Source organism: Tigriopus californicus, chromosome 2 (assembly GCF_007210705.1).
Source record: "Tigriopus californicus strain San Diego chromosome 2, Tcal_SD_v2.1, whole genome shotgun sequence".
Classification (NCBI taxonomy): Eukaryota; Metazoa; Arthropoda; class Copepoda; order Harpacticoida; family Harpacticidae; genus Tigriopus; species Tigriopus californicus.
Genome location: NC_081441.1, coordinates 13355854 through 13375582, shown reverse-complemented (window position 1 = coordinate 13375582; position 19729 = coordinate 13355854). Strand labels below are relative to the sequence as shown.

The window sequence follows — 19729 nt, the reverse complement described above, 5'->3', positions numbered from 1 at the left end:
ACAAACAAACGAGTGAACAAATTTGACTGACAAGGCCCACCTTCGAATATCATGATGAGATTGATGACAATCAGTAGACATTGAAAGGTACAAGGTACAACATGCATGACAACCGTTGCGACATTTAACCCCAAACAGATCCAATGGTCTGATCAAATATTACCATTGCTTGCTGAATGAATAGAAGAGTAGCACACACTATTTCGATTCAAATTAAGTATTAACTTGTATTAGCAACATATCCACATGATTTGATTTACCGAGCACTCCGGACAAATAATAATAATAATAATAATAATAATAGTAGTAGTAGTAGTAGTAGTAGTAGTAGTAGTAGTAGTGCGAAAAACATCTCTCATTTCAGCCCCCGTCTTTGCACCACGGCTGAGATCCAACTCTTGCGCTTTACATTTATCTACACATACACACTCCTCAGTTTGGCCGCTTGCTTCTAAGCCGAGGTGATCCCAAACCGTTCTGCCCGTTTCTTCATCTTCTCGTCCAACACGACTGAGTTCACACTTGTGTTAAAGATGACCTTGGGCTTGGGCTCATTCTTGCCCACCGGTGCCACCACCCCGAATCGCTCCTGACGCTTCTTGATCTTCTCGTCCATCTCCATCTCCTTTAGGGTCTTGGATGTGCTTTGGCCGAATCGCTCGGCCCGCTTCTTCAACGTATCCATGTCCACTGTGGGCGCGCCACCAATCTTCGACGCTTTACCCGGACTCTTTTCTGCGGCAGCAGAGGTGGTTCCAGGGGTGGTGGTGGTTTCGGAGGCGGATGGAGTCTCGACGGGCAATCCGAAGCGATTGGCTCGATCCAGTTTCTTGGTGGTGTCAGACAGCTCTTTAATGCCAAATCGCTCTGCTCGGGCTTTGGCCTTGTCCACATCGACCTTGACGTCGGGTTGGGCCTTGGGCGCGCTTTGGTCGTCGGTGTTTGGAGTAGATAGGGTGGGGGTGGAGGTGGGAGTGGCGTTGGTTTCGGCGGTGACGGGCACGTGAGCTTTTTTGGCGGTGGGAGCGCCCGCGTCAAGCTCCTCTTGGATCTTATCTTCGGGTCTGAAAGAAGTTTAGATGTGATTAGGGCCCGGATTGGATTTTTTTTTGTTTGAACATTTTGTTAAACCGTTTTTTGTCATTTTCTATGAGACGTTGTAATAGTAAGAAGATGTTGTATTCTGTTGAGGTTGAACTAGTAGAATTTGGCTATTGATCGAAAGTTAACAATTTATTTTGGTGGTACTTTATATTTTGACCGTCGAGTCCGTTGTCTTTAGGAATGTGGGGCTTGCAGTCGGTAATTTTTAAAACGCGTGTGAACTTACGCCACAATTAAAAGCAGTGATTCATTCAATGCTTCTTCTTGGCCCATTTAAAGAGGATCATTTCATCTTGACCGAAAAATTTCATTCGAAGAAACCCAATTTCGGGACAGGTATTTTGCTTATTATTGCAATAGTGTTTTTTTTTCGACAGTCCTGATAGTTAATGAAGTCAAAGCAATGGACGAACCAGGTCGCTTTTGTACCACAACACTCCAAAACAATGCATAAATCGTGCTTACAGCTTACAGCTCTTAAAACTTCAGTTGTTTCACTGTATTGAAGTAAAAAGGGATGATGACCAACTTTTCCAAAGCAATGAAATTTCCTTTGGCATTCGTTTATTGGTGCAGTGCTAACATGGGTTTTCAAATGGGTCAAAAAAAAAAAAACCTATGAATTTCATTTTGACTGAGCCTTCTGTTTTTGATCATGTCTAGCTCAGGCCTCCCAATGCTCATTGTTACAGAGTAACTTGGGTTTTTGTGTTAACGAGGGGTTTTCACCCATTGTCAAGGATAAATCTGGACCTTGAAGCCGCTTCTTTCATCAAAACAAGACATGATGAATGATTCACAAGAACACTTACGTTTCAGTCGAGACTGGATTGTCGCGCTTGATGGGGACTTTCTTCTTGGGCAAGGCCTCGGAGCCGCCTGACCTGGCCTTCTTGGTGGGCGGGACGGGGCTGGCCTGGTCCCCCGTCAAATCCTCGGGATTGAGGTCCTCGGGGTCGTCGGCTAGGATGTCAGACTCACTCATTACGGCCAATTGAAGACGCTCCAGCAACTCGGTTTTGTTGCCCGTCACGGACAAACTCCGGGATTTGAGCTCACGCTTCAAATCCGCCACTTTCATCTAGAACGAATTGAATTTGCATGATATGTCTACTCAAGTGCTCGGTTGTAATTGAATACTCAATTGCCCAAAAGTCTTACACATGTCTGCAGACTGTTCAATTTTGCGTCAGTTAAATTCCACCCTCCCAGTCCCAATTCCAGGCTCGCCAATGGTTGCTGGGCGACCCGAGCTCTACCTGACTAAACGATCCCACTACGATGGGCCTTTTTAAAGGACTGAATCGGAGAGAAAGTTAACTACATATTGGCGGGCTATCGCCAATCCCAACCCAAAACCATGTCACTTACCGAGCCTAAATCGAGTTCTCCACCTTCAGCCATGATCTTAATCTGGAACCAAATGACTTCCCAGATACCTTCAGATTCGATTTCAGGTCCGATTCGGTGGAGGTAGGCGTGTGGTGGGGCGTGAATCGGACCAGTTGAATTGAACACTGAGATTGGGTCGCTTGTTTTGTTTTGTCAACAGCCATGTGTTTATTAACTCAGTGTGACTGGATCTAGTCCTGGGTCCGAAGAAAGAGTCCTGCCAAGGATTATGCCTTCTCCAACGTAATGAAAGATAAGCAAAACTCGGTCTTGACAAGATGTATGAGACAAGCCAAGAGGCACTTTTGACATAGCGCCTTCGGCCTGTTTTAGACATTATGAATCCCTAGGACTTTTAACTTGTAATTGTTTGGCTCTTCATTGGGATGCCTGACTCGAGTTGGTTGGGCCATTTTCCGGGGGGGCTAGCTCTCCCGGCTTTTTCGGTCGGCTGTTTAGGCTGAAGGTGGGTATTCGCCGCTAAGACTAGGGTCTAGCTTGGGACTGAATTCAATGGCCAGCAAGTGGAAGTCTCTGCCTCGACCTCTCCAACAGAAGGAAAAGCGGACTGGGAGTGTGGAGGGTGGAAATGCCCTCCAGGCAAACTCCGCCCGAATCATCCTTGAGCGTGGAAGCGGTGGAAGAAAGTGTGTGTGACTCTGGTTCAGACTGGTGTTGGCCCTGGGAGATGTATTTTGTTTGGGTGAGGTGACCAGGCGGTCGGAGGTAGGGACCATGGTGCAATCTAACTTTTTTTTTTACAATGGGACAACTAAAGGTGTGGAGCGCATGTCGATGCGATTTGTTTCCAGGATAGTTTTGAGATTTCAGTGAGATAGCATCTGTATTCTTGAAAAAGAGAAACCGGTAATATGCGCTATCCGGGAAACACTTTTGGTACAAACACTTAAGCAATTAATGGGAAAAGACTAACAAGCTTGGAGATGTAAGATCAGCAGCAAAAACGAGTAAGACTAAACCAATAGAAATTGAACAAGAAAAAAAACCAACAGAACTACAATCAGTCAAAACTTTTCAACCATACAGTTGCATACATTGAACATTTCCTTTCAGAGAAACAATCACCAAGCTAACTCTGTAAAAGTTGTTTGTTTGATCACAACTAAAATATGCTTTGTGCTTTGCATAATGGGACTTCATCAGCTTCGGCAAGTTTGCCAAATGTCAAACACATCCAAATAGATTTCCAGGGCTTTAACTGTTGCCAAAAAATCACTCTGTTACTGCTGCTTCTCTAAAATGGCAATACTTTGCTGTTAGTTATGGAAGAAATATGATAGCCAAGAATTGCAGTCTTTTTATGCCATTGTTTTGAAAAATGGTTTGAATCAAACAACAATCAAGATGGATCAAAATATCTTTGAAATTGCATAGTGAATTGCAGAAAAAATGTCAAATACTGGTGATTAAATTGCAAAGTTTGCAAAAACTACTGGGATGTGCATTTGTTTTTCAGAAGTTTTATGTTTTGCAAGAGGTAAGTGTTGGCTGGCCCAATAGATCTGTCTGAGAATAATGCAGGTTGTTAGAGACATGGGAACATCAGTGAAGGTCTAGGTGGGTCGGTAGTATTTGTTCTCACACAAAGTTGCATGATTTTGAAGCAGAAGGCATTCCGGGTGGAGGAGTGACTGGTTTATTTTAGGACCTTGATCTAGTTTGTCAATCAAGGAAAATAGATTACAATATAAATGTTCACGGAAAAAAGACAGTGGCACCCCAGCGTTGGGTCCTAGTAACCAAGCTGCCGCAGGCTTGCACTGCTGCCTAGGCATTTCCAGGTCCTAGAAACCAAAAGTTTAAGGTGATGTCCAAAATCCAATCTCTAGGTCTAAAATATTAATGACTTATCTAACATGCCCATCATACCTTTTTAAGTCGGCATTATAACATTTTAGAACTGTTTCCTCAGAATGATTTCCGTTTTAAAATCACGCAACCTGGCGTGAATACGAAAACTACCAACCCATCTAGACCAATACCAGAACATCTAATAAGTATAAAGCACCAATGAATAACTTCTACAATAATAAGAATTACAAATAACGCCACGGCTACACAATGTTGAGAAGGCTATCGCAAGCATTTCATTGTCTTGGGTACATTGCCATGCAAGTGGTCAGTCGTCATCCCCATACAAAAGTGACCCGTCCGGGCTAATCTCAAGATTCTCCCTAATCCACCCAAACCCTCCACCAATTTCGCCCAGCACTCGATTTGGTCACCCTCCCGGAGTATGCCTCGGACAGAGTGAGGCTCCCTGGTTCTCCCTTCCTTGCCAGACTCAGTCAGGCCACTCGCTCTCAGAGTGTTTCCACGTGGTACACAGTATACACATGCAGTCGGCTAGCAGGCTTGAAATCCAGCATTGAGTATTGCCATCCACATTGTGTTAACAATTCCATCCCGGCCCCAAAGTCGGGTGATTCTGACCGAACTCCCATTCTCCTCGTCTCCGACGGCGTGATCCTCCCGGGGGCGTGTCTTGGCCTTTGATTTGGACTCGCGCGTTTGGCGTCTTGTATGGCCTGGCGAAGTGGCCGGGCCACCCGTGCCTTGCTCGTCACCGTGGGATTGTCCTCCACGGCGATAGCCGCTTACTACTTACTTCGTACACGGCCGAACGCCGCCGCTGATATGGCTCAAACTGACCCCGCACCCGTGGCTACCCATGAAAAGCCCGTCGATGACGGCCAGACCTTGAGCGCTTCGCAGAAAGTAAGAGCCCTCCATCTTCCATGGCTGATAATCAGGCCTCTAGGCCGGAAAGGATTAAAGTGGAAACACTGGATATGGGATACAAGTAGGACAACATATTTAGGGTGTGAGGCCGGTCTTTGTCAGTAATTGTGTCTGGCTTATCACCCGGTTGTCTTGATGAGTTTATGGAATGGGACTTGCCAGACTAATAATGCTGATCAATCTGTTGTATATCCCTTCGCTAATCCTAGCTCTCAACATAGCGAGTGATCGATGACATAGCTGGCATTATCTGACGCACGGGGTCAATAACGTCGAATTCTTTTAACGATAGGCGAGGAATCATTGATTTTCATTCTAAAACGGCTTATTGTCAGGTAGCCAGGTTCCCAACTCATGATCAAGAGATTGGTTTTTCGTGTTACGTAAGCTAAGTTGCGCCGGATATCGCTTTGAAACCAAGAAGTAAGCTCTTATTCGTGGTTGGCGCCTGCTTTGAATTATATCATCTCTCTTTTATTTAACCACCCCGATTATTACTTTGTTCATCAAGCTATTGCGTTATGCTCAATTTTCCTTAGTGCTACTTAGCTACCGATGAACTCAAGTTTCTGGTCGCATTGCATGATGCACCATGGAATGGGTCCATCAAAAGAGATTATCATGGTCTCTGATCCAACTCCATGCCAATTCTCCAATGCTCCCACTAATCTACATCTCGAGGCCTGTGATCCCAATTACTCTCTGACTCGTCAATCGAAAGATCGACGAGTGGCATCGTCCTCAACTTTGCCCTTTCCTTTGGGCCAATTCTTCACACTGTTCACACTGCACGTCGTCGTCATCTTCGGTTGGTCTTTTGGCTTAAATCTCATTCAAAGAACCCACCACCACCATCCGCCGTAGATACATCCCAGAAGGCAGCCAAGTAGGAGGAGAAGAAAAAAAAACGTTTCCTCAAGATCTGCAGCCACATTGATCGTGTCGGAGGTCGGAGCTCCGAGCGCAATCCAGTTTCTTTGCCTGTACGCCCAGTCAAGAAATGCACACAAGTCCTCTAGATGCGAGCCTGTCGCTTGTCGCTTATCCCTTGGTGCCCACCTGTGCTGCTTGAGTAGGCTGGCTCCGCTGTCTGCTCCACTTGACTCCACTGAACGGCGTTCCTGCCCTTTTCCTGGTGGAGCTTCGAGGAGCGTTGATCGTCGAATGTAGCGTAGATCTGAAGTACTAGACGAATCTGGCTTCGTCCGTCAGCTGTTGATAGATATGTCCCCACAACGTGTTAGTCACATAGCAGCGTGTATGGCTTAATATTCATTCCTCAATTGGAATTGGATAAGATAGTCGGAATTGTTCAATTCAGTTTAGCCTGGATTGTGCATGTCATATTCGTGGTGTGGGCGTGCCTGAGGTTCAAGATCAAGCTCTTGTTTTCGAGTTGGATTCGTTTGTCTGGGGTGAATTTCTGAAGATGGTCCACGCGGTGTGAATGGTTGGTATTGATTGAGAAGGATTGTGATTGAAGGTCCGTCCGTCTGCGTTGTGGGTGGGTAGCGAATGGGTTATTTGGCTATTTCCTGGGCATGACAATGCAGTTTGCCAGAAGAAAGAGAGCTTGATCTTGAACTTGTGTGGGGAACTGTGCGTTCTCTAGCCCTCGACGACAAACAAACGAAGTTGACTGTCCCGCTTTTTCGAGGGAGGTCGCAATTTCCGCCGACTTAGGTCCTTCGAGTCGACCTGTTACGACGACGTAGTTCCAAGTGTTCCTATTTCCCCAAACACGACACACTAACATTCTCTTCTAACTCTATGAAGGTAACAATCCCGGAGGATTGAAACGTAGCTCAACTCAGATTCATCCTCCTCATCATTTAGTAACGTATGAGTTTTCTTCTTTCAGCCCAAGAAGCGTTTAGACGAGGAGCAATTATCGTGCGAGCTGAGCAAGCTCAATATTCACCCTGAGGCCATGGTAAGCATGGATTAATAAAAGTCCTCTCCAGCCCTCCACATCTCACCTCATCCCATCCATTTCCAGACCAAGGCTTCCATCCCCGAAGGCTCGGTTGTTAAGCCCTCGACTGACCCCGTCAAATCCTCTGCTCCAGCTGAAAAGAGTGATACCACGCCTACTTCTAACACAACCGCCACCGCCGCCAGCACCGGCGCCGCTTCTTCTTCCGGACGGACGCATCCGGATTCCGGAGTGGTCTCTCCGTGTGAAGGAACCGGATCTTCCACTCCGGTTTCTCGAATGGTGGCACCCGCTGTTCCCGGTCAAACCAAGACCCGTTCCAACAGTACGGATGGCGGTCTGGGCGGCTCTCTGTGTGGCGAGGAGGAGGCCGAGACGGGTTCGACGGAAGGAGGTCAAGCCTTGAGTGACAGTGGGCAAGGAAGTGAGACGGACGAGCAGAGCGCCAACCACGTGGTGTCCTTCCATTTCCATGTTCCGAATTGGCTGTGTGGTAAGTGAACGGGGAGAGTGGGATGGGAGATTGGATGTGATTGGAGAGGTGATCCGGGGTTCATGGTTGTGAATGGATGATTTGCAGGTAAATTCATTGGTCTCCAGGGCTCGGTGATCAAACAATTCAAAACTGCCTCCAACTGCACGATCACCCTCAAAGCTCAAAGCAATAGCCAAACGAACAACAGCACCAAGAACCACAAGCATCACAGCAGACATCACCAGAACAACGACCAACACGGCAACCAAGTGTGCATTATTGATGGGACCCGAGTCAATATTGAAAAGTGTCTCCAGATGATCCGTGACAAGTAAGTCGGGTGGGGGCTCTATGATAATTGGGGAGAGGAATGTAGCTTTGCATCTTTTGCTATTGATGTAGGCCTGTCTTTTTTTTTGTTGTTGTGAGACGTTATTGTGTAGTCGGAAAATGCATAAAGTCTGATAGTCTTCAAAAATTGCCACGAATGAACACAAACACGACCTTTTTTCTGTCAAATAATAGGAGTATTTAAACTAAACAATTTCGAATGAAAATCAAAATGAAGCACGAGACTTCCTCACTGAAATCACTGTCTTTGCACAAAATGACAATTGACAATGAACCACGTTTTACTTGGAAATCGCCTCAAAAGAAATTGGTAGGTGGACCAAATTTCATGAAATATTTTTTTTTTGCTTTTTTATATATTTCAGCGAATATTTTTCCCTGCGGCGGTTAGATACATCCACAAAAGACTATTAATATAAAAGAGAGCACTTGACCTTGTTTTTTTTTTTTTTATCTCTTTTGACAGACATGAGCAATACATCCATTTTTTATTATTATATTACATTGCCTGATTACCATGTCACTTTTTGCAACCTTTTAAATATAGTTAATAGAATAATGTTCATTTTTACATTGAAAGCCGACACTCGTTTATGATTGCATTGTTGGCGCGTTGAATTTTAATCTAACAACACACAATGACTCTAAAATGAATTGTTCTTGAATTGCTTCCTCTCAAGTGCTTTGTTGTTGGTCATAGATTTCCGCTGGAAGACTACCCGGAGTTGAGCTTGGAGCAAGTGAACTGTCCCCTGGAGGACCCCTCGAACATCACCACCAGCATCGTGTCACCTCAACAAGCCTTGGCCACGGGCATCATGCAAGAGCTGGTCGTGTCGGCCATCATCAACGGCGGATGCGTGTCCCTGCAATTGCCCAACAACTTCTACTTCTCGTCCTTAGAGCAACTGACCACTTGCATGTACCACACCTACTACGAGCTGGACACGCCCAGCGTGCCCCGCCCCGTGGTGCCCAATGTGCTGTGTGTCGCTGCCTACGAGAACCAGTGGTATCGAGTCCAGGTGATATCCTACGATTCCGAGACTGACTCCTGTGATGCTCGCTTCGTCGATTTCGGAGGCTTTGACTCCTTCCAAGGGGTCGATCTCAGACAAATTCGCACAGATTTTACCACCCTCCCGTTTCAAGTAAGACCCATGCCATGTGTCATCAAACACACATTTACAATTGTACATGTATTTGTCAAAACTGTGCACACGTGTCGGGCTGAGATGTGACGTGGATGCCTCTTAAACTTATCTTCTAGGCAACGGATTGTTACTTGTCCAATGTGATGCCTTCAGATGGAGAAGCCTGGTCTCCCGAGTCAGCCACAGTTCTCCATGAACTTATCTCAAGCAAGGTGAGCTTTGTTCAGAAGCTCAATGAGCACAATCAGATTCCGGGCCGAAAACTAGAAAATGTGCCCATGGATGCCGAGATGAACCACTTTCAATATATTGATGCATTCGATACCGTCCCTACATTGGCACATAGAGAGATCAAGAATCAAAGCACGATCGAGTGACAGGGTTTGACCAAAACATGTACCCTTTGTCTCCCACAGGCTTGCTCAGGTCGAATGGTGGGATATGCCGCCGATGGTAGTCCGTTCGTTGAGCTCTACGTCACGGAAACCCCATCTTCATCCTCAACGAAATCCCCCACTGAGCCGGTATTGGTCAATCGGACTCTGGTCGATCGAGGGGTGGCCTCCTGGGTAGAGCACGAGGTTCTTGAAGAGGTCGGAGAAGCCCTCGAGGTCTGAGGCTCTAGCGACGAGAAGTTCGAATCATGCCTGTTTGCCATGTTTGCCGACAAACACACCCTGTTTTGGTCACCCTTGAACCTCAACACACAACCGAGTTGGGAATCCTGGTCAACAAGGTTTGGCCCCTTAAACTCTCCTACCGACGATGCCAGATTTCAGCACTGGGAATTCAATCAAAACAATGCGAAACTAATTCAGTTGAAGATCAGTAAGCGAATCCGAAAACAAAAGAAAAAAAAGCAAAATCCCTTGATAACGAGACGGACCTTGACGTCTCAAACAAAGACACCAGATTTATAATATTTGAGAAGATTTGCGACTTGGGCTTTTTGCCCGTTGTGAAGAAATGAGAACCAACCCTGATTGGAGGAACCGGTTGAATTGAATCACGTGCAAAACGCGCATTTGTTTCTTAACCATCTGAAGTTGCTCATGTTACCCTAAACGCTGATGCCAATGATGGGCGTCAAATACCATTTTTGGGTCCCCATCACGGCCGCCTCGCCCTCTTTTTCCGCCCTATTCTCTTTATTGTCCAAAGTAGGGTTGTTTATAATGTCATGATATTGTTCCTGTAGACTGCCCATTGTTTTCATCAGTCTTCACACCTTGACGAGCTACAAACTTTCTACTAAAACTGATTAAGAAACTTCTCGAAACCCGAACCCATATCCCTCCGTATGATCCCGTGTAGGCCAGGACATTTTTTTTTAGTAGTTCAGCATCCTTCAAGCGTGTTTTAAACCACTTTAAAAAAAAACACCTCTTGTGCCTTACTCCATATGGAACGAAGAGGCGGGAGTAATAAGTATCTTTTTCTGCCCATGTTTACCCTTCTCGTCCTCCTTCTCCACTTTCTCAAACACGTTTCCCCCTCTTCTAGATTATTCGAGATGCGCTAATGAATCTTATTTTAAATACCAATACTTGAAAAAACTTTATAACAAACCGGCCCACGTCCACCCACAACCACCACCCGACGGCCTGAGCCCTCTCCCCACATTTTCACTATTTTTCAATTACATCCACGCCAAGAAGAATGATCACAAAATCCCTTTTTCTTTCCACACGTTATATTTAATACTACTTGAATTAAAAAAGGCAGAAAGTGTTCGATTTTTGACGAAAATAAACCGAATTTTGGTCCAAATGAAGGCTATTCATGTTATTACTGACGACGACATCCCACCAGGTTGAATCCATTGGAGTGCGATCATCAGGATTGATATCCCGGCGCCTTGGCCCATGCAAAGCACCGAAGGGGACTTGGAGAAGGCGGCCGTCGAAGCAAAGGGGGCGTTGCACAAGTCCGTCGAGCAAGTACACCGTTTGATCCCGTGCTCGAAGTGACATCCTAGTTGTTCCCAATTCGAGTCGTACCTGGAAGGGCAAATGGTTTCGACAAAGTGAGTCTAAACTTGGCTTTGTCCTCGGATTTTCGAGGATATTCCAATCGACATCCACTTTGCGCAGCTAAAATACGCAAGAATTGATAACGTCTGACTTTGATATTCAGGTGATAGCGATCTGACACCAGGAGCCTGTTGCAGTTTTGACCTTGAAGGATTGACTTTTTTTTTAAATTTACTAGTTCCTCCGCCAAAATTGCGTGTTTCAGGCGGTTTTGTTTGCTCCTCAAATGGATGAGAAATTTGCCAGAATGACTATTTTTAAAAAAATCCTAAATTTGGCGGCTGTTTTTGCTTTTCTAATCCCATGGGAGTATTTCGCAACCCCTATTCATTTGGCTCACCACTGATGTGATCTATCTGTCTGCACCATCAAATACTTAACCAGTGCTTCATTGTTGGATCACTGTATGGGACAAAAAGTTCTACAACACCTGACCCGAAAAAAACAAACGAAGATCAAAATCGGCAGCACTGGTTAGAAATTTGTATCGCGTGGTTATTGATCACATCAGTATCTACAACGGTTCCTTTGGAGGTTATTAGGCATCCGGATTTAAAGCAACAAGCCTGGCGACACATCGAATACATGGTTTTCGCTTGATACTGCATTCCAATTAATTGGGCTTTCATTGAATGAGATGTCATTCTATCAAGGCTGGAAAAGATGTGATCTACATAGGATCCAAGCCTCCCATAGAGTAGAGCGCACTTACCATGACATGGCCACACAGCTCCGATGGATCTCTCCTTTGTCTGTGGTTGTGTTCCGGCAATAAAGTTCCTCGCGTTGGATCCCCAAGGAGCTACAATCAATCACTTGGGCGGGAACCCCATCTACAGTGTTGTCCACATAGCAATGAATACCAAACCCTGCGGTGAAAGAGCAAGAGGACTAGCGTCAAAATAAAGAATATAAAGAGTATGTTGTACCGGGTGCACGTAAATATTTGCAACACTTTTGAAAGCGCAGGAAAATGGCTATTTCTCAGCTTGAAAAATACATCGTATTGCATTTGAAATTGCTTGACATTCCTGCACCAATATTTCTCAACAGCGTTCTTGACAGGTCTAATATTCAGAAGGGGCTTACACCCTCTCTTCAATTTACGTCCTAACTAAGGTCAAGTGCGAGGAGGCCTGAGACTGCAGTTGCTTGAACCAAAATACATAAAAGTTCCAAGTACATTTTTTCATGTTATTACTTAATTTTATTCACAAAAACAAGGGCAGTAGATACAAAATTGCAGTAATTCGTTCCTTTTTCCGAAAAGGAACTAATCCCATTACATTTTAAAATGCTGTAATTGTAACGACCCAAAAAAAACAAAAATTCTCGTTACTAGTTCCTTTCTTCACGCTCCAAAGTGCCATTTGATTTTTCGTTTCTTTCCTGGCAATTGAGGAAACTTGTAGCTTTCAGGTGATCTTAACAGAAATACTCATTTTTTGAAATTTACATACACCCTTGTGCTTGCTTTTGACAACAATGAATGTGTTTGTGGTTTCAAATTTTGTTATTATATCCCTACTTAGAATGGAATGCCCAGCAGTTGAAGGGTTACCATTGGCGCCTGGATTTGAACCCTTGAACCTGGGGAGAAGATTTTTGCCTGGTTTGCATTGCCTCTTACCCTGCCTTATTGTTTATATCTTCTCATTCAAATTCCATTGAACTAAAAGACCCGACTCATAGCAAAATATTTCTTTGGCTTCAGTATGTTGCACAACATTTCTCAACTCGCAAAATTCAAAAAATCAAGTTTGCAACGTAACCTAATTTATGATACCTTGACTTTGTCTGGGTTAGAAATCACCACCCTGATTATGTTTATTTTTAAATATGTCTTTTGCCTCCCAAGTTTCAAATTTCAAAAAGGCATTTGGCATGTTTTTCTGACAAAATTGATGTTGCTGAATTAGTTCAAATTTGAAAAAGTAATTAATGACTCTCTGGATAAGCTCTCACCCTGGTTTTGGATGGAAAGCTTGAGACCTCAGAGGCCCCTTTCCCCTCATAAATGCCAAGTCAATTAGCATTTTTGATACTAATTTGGAACAACTTGTTGGCAGGTATCTTCAAATTTTAGGATTGCTTGAAGCAAAAATATAACCATTGATTTGTCCAAAATGGGCTTGATGAGACAAAAAAACTGAAGTTTTGGTCATCTGAAATTTTAGTAGAAGTAATTTTAACGAGTAACGCCATGGAACTTTTTGATGAGTAATGGTTGTGTAACAAACTACTCTTTTGTAGCTGTAATTCGTTCCTTTTATTGAGCAACAATTAATGCCCTGACAAAAACTGCAGAGAGTTTTTGCCTAACTTCTTGAAATGCTACACGGATGACTAACGCATCAAGGCCATCCCATGCAACGTCTTAAGGCGACTTGAGACAACTCTTGCCTGCAGGGTATAGGTCCAAGATGCGGTCATACTTTTTCATTTTTGGGGGCGTGTTTTCAACGGCAGATGATGTTATCGCAAAAGAAAATTGTCAACAAGTAAATGAACAAAAAGAGGACAAAAAAGGGCACCAAAATTGTAATTCCCTAAAACCATCAAAATTTTTATTGAAAGGATCTCGGAACTTTACTGTCACCCTGTATATCGCCACACATCCATTTCTTATTCGTTTTACTTACTCAACCCGTTTCCTGGTAAAAAGCACACATCCTTGAAAGGTTGACAGAATCAAAGCCAATGGCTTGTTTGTTTAGACCTTCGTTGAGCTTCGACTGATGGTTCCACCTTTAGATGGACTTCTATTTGCTCTCGGCCAACTTGTCATCCAGACAAACTTAGTATTAGCTTTTAGCCACTGTCTGAAATTTTCTCCAGGCAATCTTGACGAACCTTTTTTTTTTTTTACAATTGTGTGGTATTGGCGAGTTTCTAGAGATCAGGAACAATTAACTGTTGATCCTTTGCATCAAGCTCTTGAAATATCTTAAGTGGGTTTTCTGCCTTTGATCTTCTTAGTGAGGCTTCAGCGGCTTCATCGTCTTCAGCAATCCCAATTGACCCTTTTGAAGATTCATTTTTGGATCGGATGATTTGCTTTGATCTTAAGCTTAATCTATCTCAGGTAGTTGAGAGGAATTTTTATCGAGAAATTTCCATTTTCAGCAAAAAAAGAAAAACAGCTGATTCCTACAAATAAAAAACGTCAATCTTAAGACAGAGAGCCCCAAAAGTGAGAGAAAGGGAAAGAAGTGCTGAGGAATGCCGATTTCATATTGATGCAAACATCAAGGACACTTCTTCTCGAGCGATGATACATGATTAATTCAGGGTAGATTTTATATTTTCCCCCTAAAACATGGTTTTCAAACTAGAAGGACGAGTCAGTTTTGTCCAGTGATCTATGCTCACCAAAAAAGGTGTTCGTTCCACTGAGTAGGATATTAAGTCAATAAAGACGCTGAGCACGAGACGTAGTAAGGCTCTATTTACCGAGAAGATGCTGAGAAGTAGTAATCGAAGAAGGGGACAACCCTAATTTCCTGGAAGGTGTTCACACGTGAACAAAACCGAGCTCTTGGAAGAGAAGCATTACTCCCATGAGGACAATAAAACTTGGCTTTGAAAAAATATTGGTCTTTCGGCAACAGATGTGAGCGACATCTATCTTGTGTTATTGTGGGTTAAAACACGGACTTCTAGAAATGTGGACTGTGCACGGAAACGAAAGTTTCGTATTTCCTGAACAGTTCTCTTTATTGAAAATTTCCAATGGAAAGGATCCCAACATATTGTCGAAGAGGTGAGTTTGGCCAAATTTGAATCCAAAACTGTGTTTAGGGTGCTCAGGGGATTTGGTCAAAGTTACGTAGAAATCACTGCACAAAAATACTCTTGGTCAGCGACATAAGGTTTTGACGTACTATCTTTTAAACAAGACACTCTAGAAGTAGAGAGTATAAAAATGGCTTGCCCTTAATTGAAGATTTTACGTTTCTTATTTCATTACCTTTTTTCGAAAAGTGGCTCAGAGTCGACATGATCAAGAGCAGGCCGATTTGGCTGGAAGCCCGTTCACAGTCCATATTTCTAGAAGTTCTAGAAGTCCACTTCTCTTCTTTCTCGGGCTTCTTCTTGTTTCACTTGCCTCCCTCTAATATTTGTAGGGAATACGCAGGCCTTGTTGATCCGATGGCATATTTCAAGTCAGACTTGGACAAATTTTTAGATCGCATTCCAGATCTACCCTAAATTCAAGGACTAGCTCGGTCTGCCAACTCAAATTCGTTGGTAGACACAATATCATATAAAGATTGAAAGGTAATAAATAGACGAATCATAACCTTTCATTTTAAAAGTACTGGCTGGGGATTGCATTGCCTGTAGCGGTTAGAAAAGCCCGTGAAAAAACAGACCCAAAAAAATCTGTCCAAACTCAAATCCCTTGACACTCCCAAGGGCATGATCAGGCGACGTGGGGCTAAGTCACTTCTCTGCTCAGAGCTCAAGGACACAAGGTCAGAAAGCGTAAGAGCGTCTGCTCACTAGTTTCACTTGCATGTCTCTATGAGGTGCTGAAAATGTTGTTAGGTAACGTTCAAATGTGCTCAGAAGACTTAAAAAGATTTTTTTTTCATTTCAGTGAATCAAGAAAAACATTTTTTTTTTTGGCAAATGTCAGCTGCCGTTCGCAAGAACTATGAAATACCAATTGCAACATACTTAACAGCACAAAAATCACCATATCAAAATCATCAGATCTGACAGTTACACTTTCAGTTCAAATCTCATGAGCATATCCACAAACGGCCACATCGCTTTCTTTTCAAGCTGAATGGCCTAGTTTTCGACAAAATTGCCACCAAATGGGCTGGCGGCCACTTGGTAGTAATTAATTAACATTTTCGATCTCAGACACTCTGATGAAATATTTCTGTTCACTAGTGTGTCACTATGTCAACAAAAAAGAATGTGTTAGGTCACATAAAACTCATTGAAAATGCGTCTTGGAATCAATTTGTCATGAATTTGCTCAATACACCTACTTGCACATTTTGCAATTTCATGAAAATCTATTCCATTCTAAGAAAGAAAGCACTTTTGAACAAATTTGCACCAAGTCTTTTAATCACATTTCTAATAGTAAAACCTAAACCTCTGAATAAATTGTCGCAATTTTTTGAATGAACATTAGTGTAATATTTTTAAGAGAGAAATCCGTAATTTTATATCCAGAATCTCTATTTTCAATGTGTTTTGCGTGACATGACAAACCTTATTTTGCTACTAAAACATCACTAAAAGAAATAAAGGTATTAAAAATGAATTCGAGTATGTGAAATAGAACAGAGCCTGAATATGTACATGAAATTTCCACTGAAAAGACAACCAACACATTTTATAATTTTCATATTCTTTTCCTTTTGCCTGATGTGCCATTAATGTGTTTAAAATTGTATGCTATACATTTTTAGCTAAAACCAACGTCTTCAAAATAAATAGAAATTGTTCCTCTTGATTTTCTAACATCATTCTGCTAGAGGTCTGAAGATGGCAATATTGCATATTATCAATATCTTAAACCCAAACTGAATGCTTTGCATAGAGTTGAAATTATCTTTCTCTCAGGAATTCTCATAAGCATCTTCATATATTTAATTGTTGACTTAGTATATGAGTCTTTTACTTAGTGGACTTCTTCCTCTAGTCGAAAATTACAAAATGCCTGAACGTATAAACAATTAAGAGTTTCAAAAACCTTTTAAAAGGAAGCATAGAGAACACTCGGGACGTTTACGAATACAGATTAGGATATGATCTATATGATTACCACGAATCTATGTGAAATTTAACAGTTCTTTTTCTTTCGCATGAACACCAAAATGCCCAGAAAATAAAACCCGATTTTCAAAATCACAAGAGTAAGAGATTAATCGCATTTGTTTTGCTTGATCTCAAAATAGCTCAAATGGGGTTTATACTATGACGCAAAACCCTATAAATGAGTAGATATTTGAAAACTTGTCTTGGAACTAAAAAAAAAAGTAGGAATACTTTAGCTATCAATGATTACTTCAACAAAATGACCGACCTCTCAAAGATATCGTTTTTTCAATTTAATTAAACAAAGTCTTTAAGAAATTTCCAAATCTATAAGACTGCAAATTAAACGTCTTCCCTTCAGAAATGCGTTCAGGCTTCTTCACCTGTCCAAATATTGTGCAAGCAATGTTTATGTAGGAATATTCAAAATCAGAATTGATAGTCTTGAAATTTTAGTCCAGATAAGACGGGGTTATTTTCGAGCTAAAACTCATTAGTGGTTTAATAGACCATACCCTAATGTGTAACTCAGTGATAATTAACAGGGCTACAAATTTCCATCAAATATCTTTCATAAGATTGTAGTTTCTTAAACCGTTTTGAGTGTGGATACGTGAATACAAATTTTCTGTTGAACTCATGGAATAAGCTTGATTTCAACTCAAATGTTCATTCTTTTTGACCGATGACAGATTTCAGATTGGGTGGAATGGCAATGAATTCGGGACGAATTATGCATATAGGGTAGCTCATTTTAAATGTCCTTGGCCTTTGGGATACTATCATTTCCCTATTTCTAATTTGAGAAATCTAATTCACGGTTCATTCAAGAAGATGCCTAAACTAAATGTGATCTACATCCAAGCCAAATGAAGGAATGGACAGAGAGGAATGTGATTGGATGTTTTTATTGTTGAACATGATTTCGAAAACTTTCGAAGTCAAAAGCTTGCCAAAAATTTAAACCTTAGAGCACGTTCTAATCTCAAAAGGCCCAATATCAGTACAAAGAATGGTGTTCAAATTTGAAAATGACCCTGTTTTTCCATTGTTTCTTTCTTACCGGATTTAATAAAAGCCCCAAAGTAGAGGAGACTTATGAACACTCCACTGGCTCGGTATGAACCCATTGTTCCAAGGATCGTCTTTTTTTCTAATCTAAAAACAAATCTTCCAGGAACTTTGCCATCCAAGGTGTCTTTCAGTTGATCCGGAACGGCACGCTAAACTTCTGACCTGATTAAAAATTCTCACCCAGAAAAAAAAAGTCACTACACTCCCAAAATCTTGAAGCAATGCTCACAGCAACTGAGTCGTGGTCTTTCTGATTGTTGTGATGATCAGATACTTTTTTAAAAATCCCGATCAAGAAAATTTAATCCCAAGCAGGAGCCCAAGAAGCACGCACCGTCCGTTCGTTCGTCCAGTTAGAGTTGGACTTAATGGACAACAAAGAGGGTCGTCTGTCTTGCTGTTAAAAAACTGGTGATTCCCGGATCGATTTTACATGACTTTGGCCTCAATTGAAAGACCCTGTCGTGAATGACAAGCCAAAAACTTGACTCATCCACTCACTCACTCTCAAATCAAGAATGGAATCACGAACAAAATGAGTCGGAAGACAAAAGCGCTCCAAAAAGTCCTTCGACGATTTTCCCCCTCCTTCTCCTCCTCCTTTTTTACGTTATGGTGTATGTAGTAGCACTCTTCGTACTGAAGTTGTCAGCGAGCCTCCGTTTCCCTCTCCACAATCTCCCTTTTATATTCTCAGAAGTGGGAACAAACTATTGGTCTTTCTTCACCTCGGGGATCTTATCACATAATGAGGCACAAAGAAAAGAAAGAAAGAGAGTTTTTGTCGAGTGATAGGTAAAAGAAAATATGAAAATATCTCACATCTCACTTGCCACTATCTATGGGGATTAGAGGAAAGTCATTGATGTCAAGGCGGATTTTTATGATTTGTGCTTTTGGGTATTCGTAAAAAGCATAAGTATTTCCGAAGGAGGAGATTTTTGTTAGGAAATGGACCTATTTTGCCATTTTCTTTTTGGCGCATGAGGGGAAACCTATGTATAGAACGTCATTTTGGCAGAGCTCCGAGAAGGTAAATGCAAATACTTTTGATAAGGCACATTCATAAGAAATTGTCAAGTAATCTTGATGAGGCAGAAACTTTACCTGAAGCGCTTTTTTTTTGGTCGGAGTTTGTCAGAGTGACTTTTTTGACGGCCAGAATTAAGTAACTATTACACTAAAATAACATATCAAGACTAAAGCTTGCTCGTCCCTGAATATGTACTTTCGAATTTATGATTGATATTAAATCGTAAACAACATCCCAAAAGGAGAACAAGTCTTATTTCTATAGTCCTTCGACATTCCTTATCTTTATTTGCCATAACATTCGTATGTGATTTTTTGGTCCGCTTTCTTACGGCCTTAACTATAGACCAGACGGAAATATATTTACTAGTACTCTCAAAATGTGACATAATAATTCGTCGTTTTCAAGTGTCAATTTCTCGTGATATTTGGGCTAGCCCTTGAATGTAGGCTTGATCTGGAATGCTACTTAAAAGTTTGTCCAAGTCTGACTTGAAAGATGCAACCGAATCAACAAGGCATACGTATTCCCTACGAATATTAGAGGGAAGCAAATTAAACAATGAAGGAGCCCGGGAAAGAAGAGAAGTGGACTTCATTGTTCGAACTAGCCTGGATTCTTGAGGACTTT

At 42.2% G+C, this 19729-nt stretch overlaps 3 protein-coding genes across 8 annotated transcripts; 1 reads left to right on the top strand and 2 right to left on the bottom strand.

The window, feature by feature from the left end:
- Window positions 1-207: 207 nt before the first annotated feature.
- LOC131892169 (SAP domain-containing ribonucleoprotein-like) lies at window positions 208-2672 on the bottom strand. 2 transcript variants are annotated; one of them, XM_059241951.1, is made up of 3 exons: window positions 2476-2672; window positions 1917-2185; window positions 208-1064 (listed from the first exon to the last, which is right to left on the bottom strand). In XM_059241951.1, exons 1-3 carry the CDS (start codon window positions 2506-2508, stop codon window positions 452-454), a joined length of 915 nt encoding a protein of 304 aa, XP_059097934.1. In that variant the 5' UTR covers window positions 2509-2672; the 3' UTR covers window positions 208-451. The 2 variants fall into 2 exon arrangements, with proteins under 2 accessions (XP_059097934.1, XP_059097943.1); XM_059241960.1 differs by lacking the exon at window positions 2476-2672 and adding an exon at window positions 2266-2400.
- A 2147-nt stretch (window positions 2673-4819) lies between these two features.
- Window positions 4820-10945, top strand: LOC131892076 (KH domain-containing protein akap-1-like). Of its 5 annotated transcripts, none has more exons than XM_059241828.1 (8): window positions 6453-6611; window positions 6872-7035; window positions 7121-7192; window positions 7259-7688; window positions 7776-8001; window positions 8722-9172; window positions 9292-9387; window positions 9592-10945. In XM_059241828.1, the coding sequence occupies exons 2-8, from the start codon at window positions 7030-7032 to the stop codon at window positions 9790-9792; spliced, it is 1482 nt and encodes a 493-aa protein (XP_059097811.1). In that variant the 5' UTR covers window positions 6453-6611; window positions 6872-7029; the 3' UTR covers window positions 9793-10945. The 5 variants fall into 5 exon arrangements, with proteins under 5 accessions (XP_059097796.1, XP_059097811.1, XP_059097803.1 ...); XM_059241820.1 differs by having other exon boundaries at window positions 6470-6628; XM_059241837.1 differs by having other exon boundaries at window positions 6472-6709.
- Window positions 9901-18785, bottom strand: LOC131892202 (uncharacterized). The gene is made up of 3 exons (XM_059241990.1): window positions 18056-18785; window positions 11921-12077; window positions 9901-11175 (listed from the first exon to the last, which is right to left on the bottom strand). Exons 1-3 carry the CDS (start codon window positions 18120-18122, stop codon window positions 10956-10958), a joined length of 444 nt encoding a protein of 147 aa, XP_059097973.1. The 5' UTR covers window positions 18123-18785; the 3' UTR covers window positions 9901-10955.
- Window positions 18786-19729: the final 944 nt, after the last annotated feature.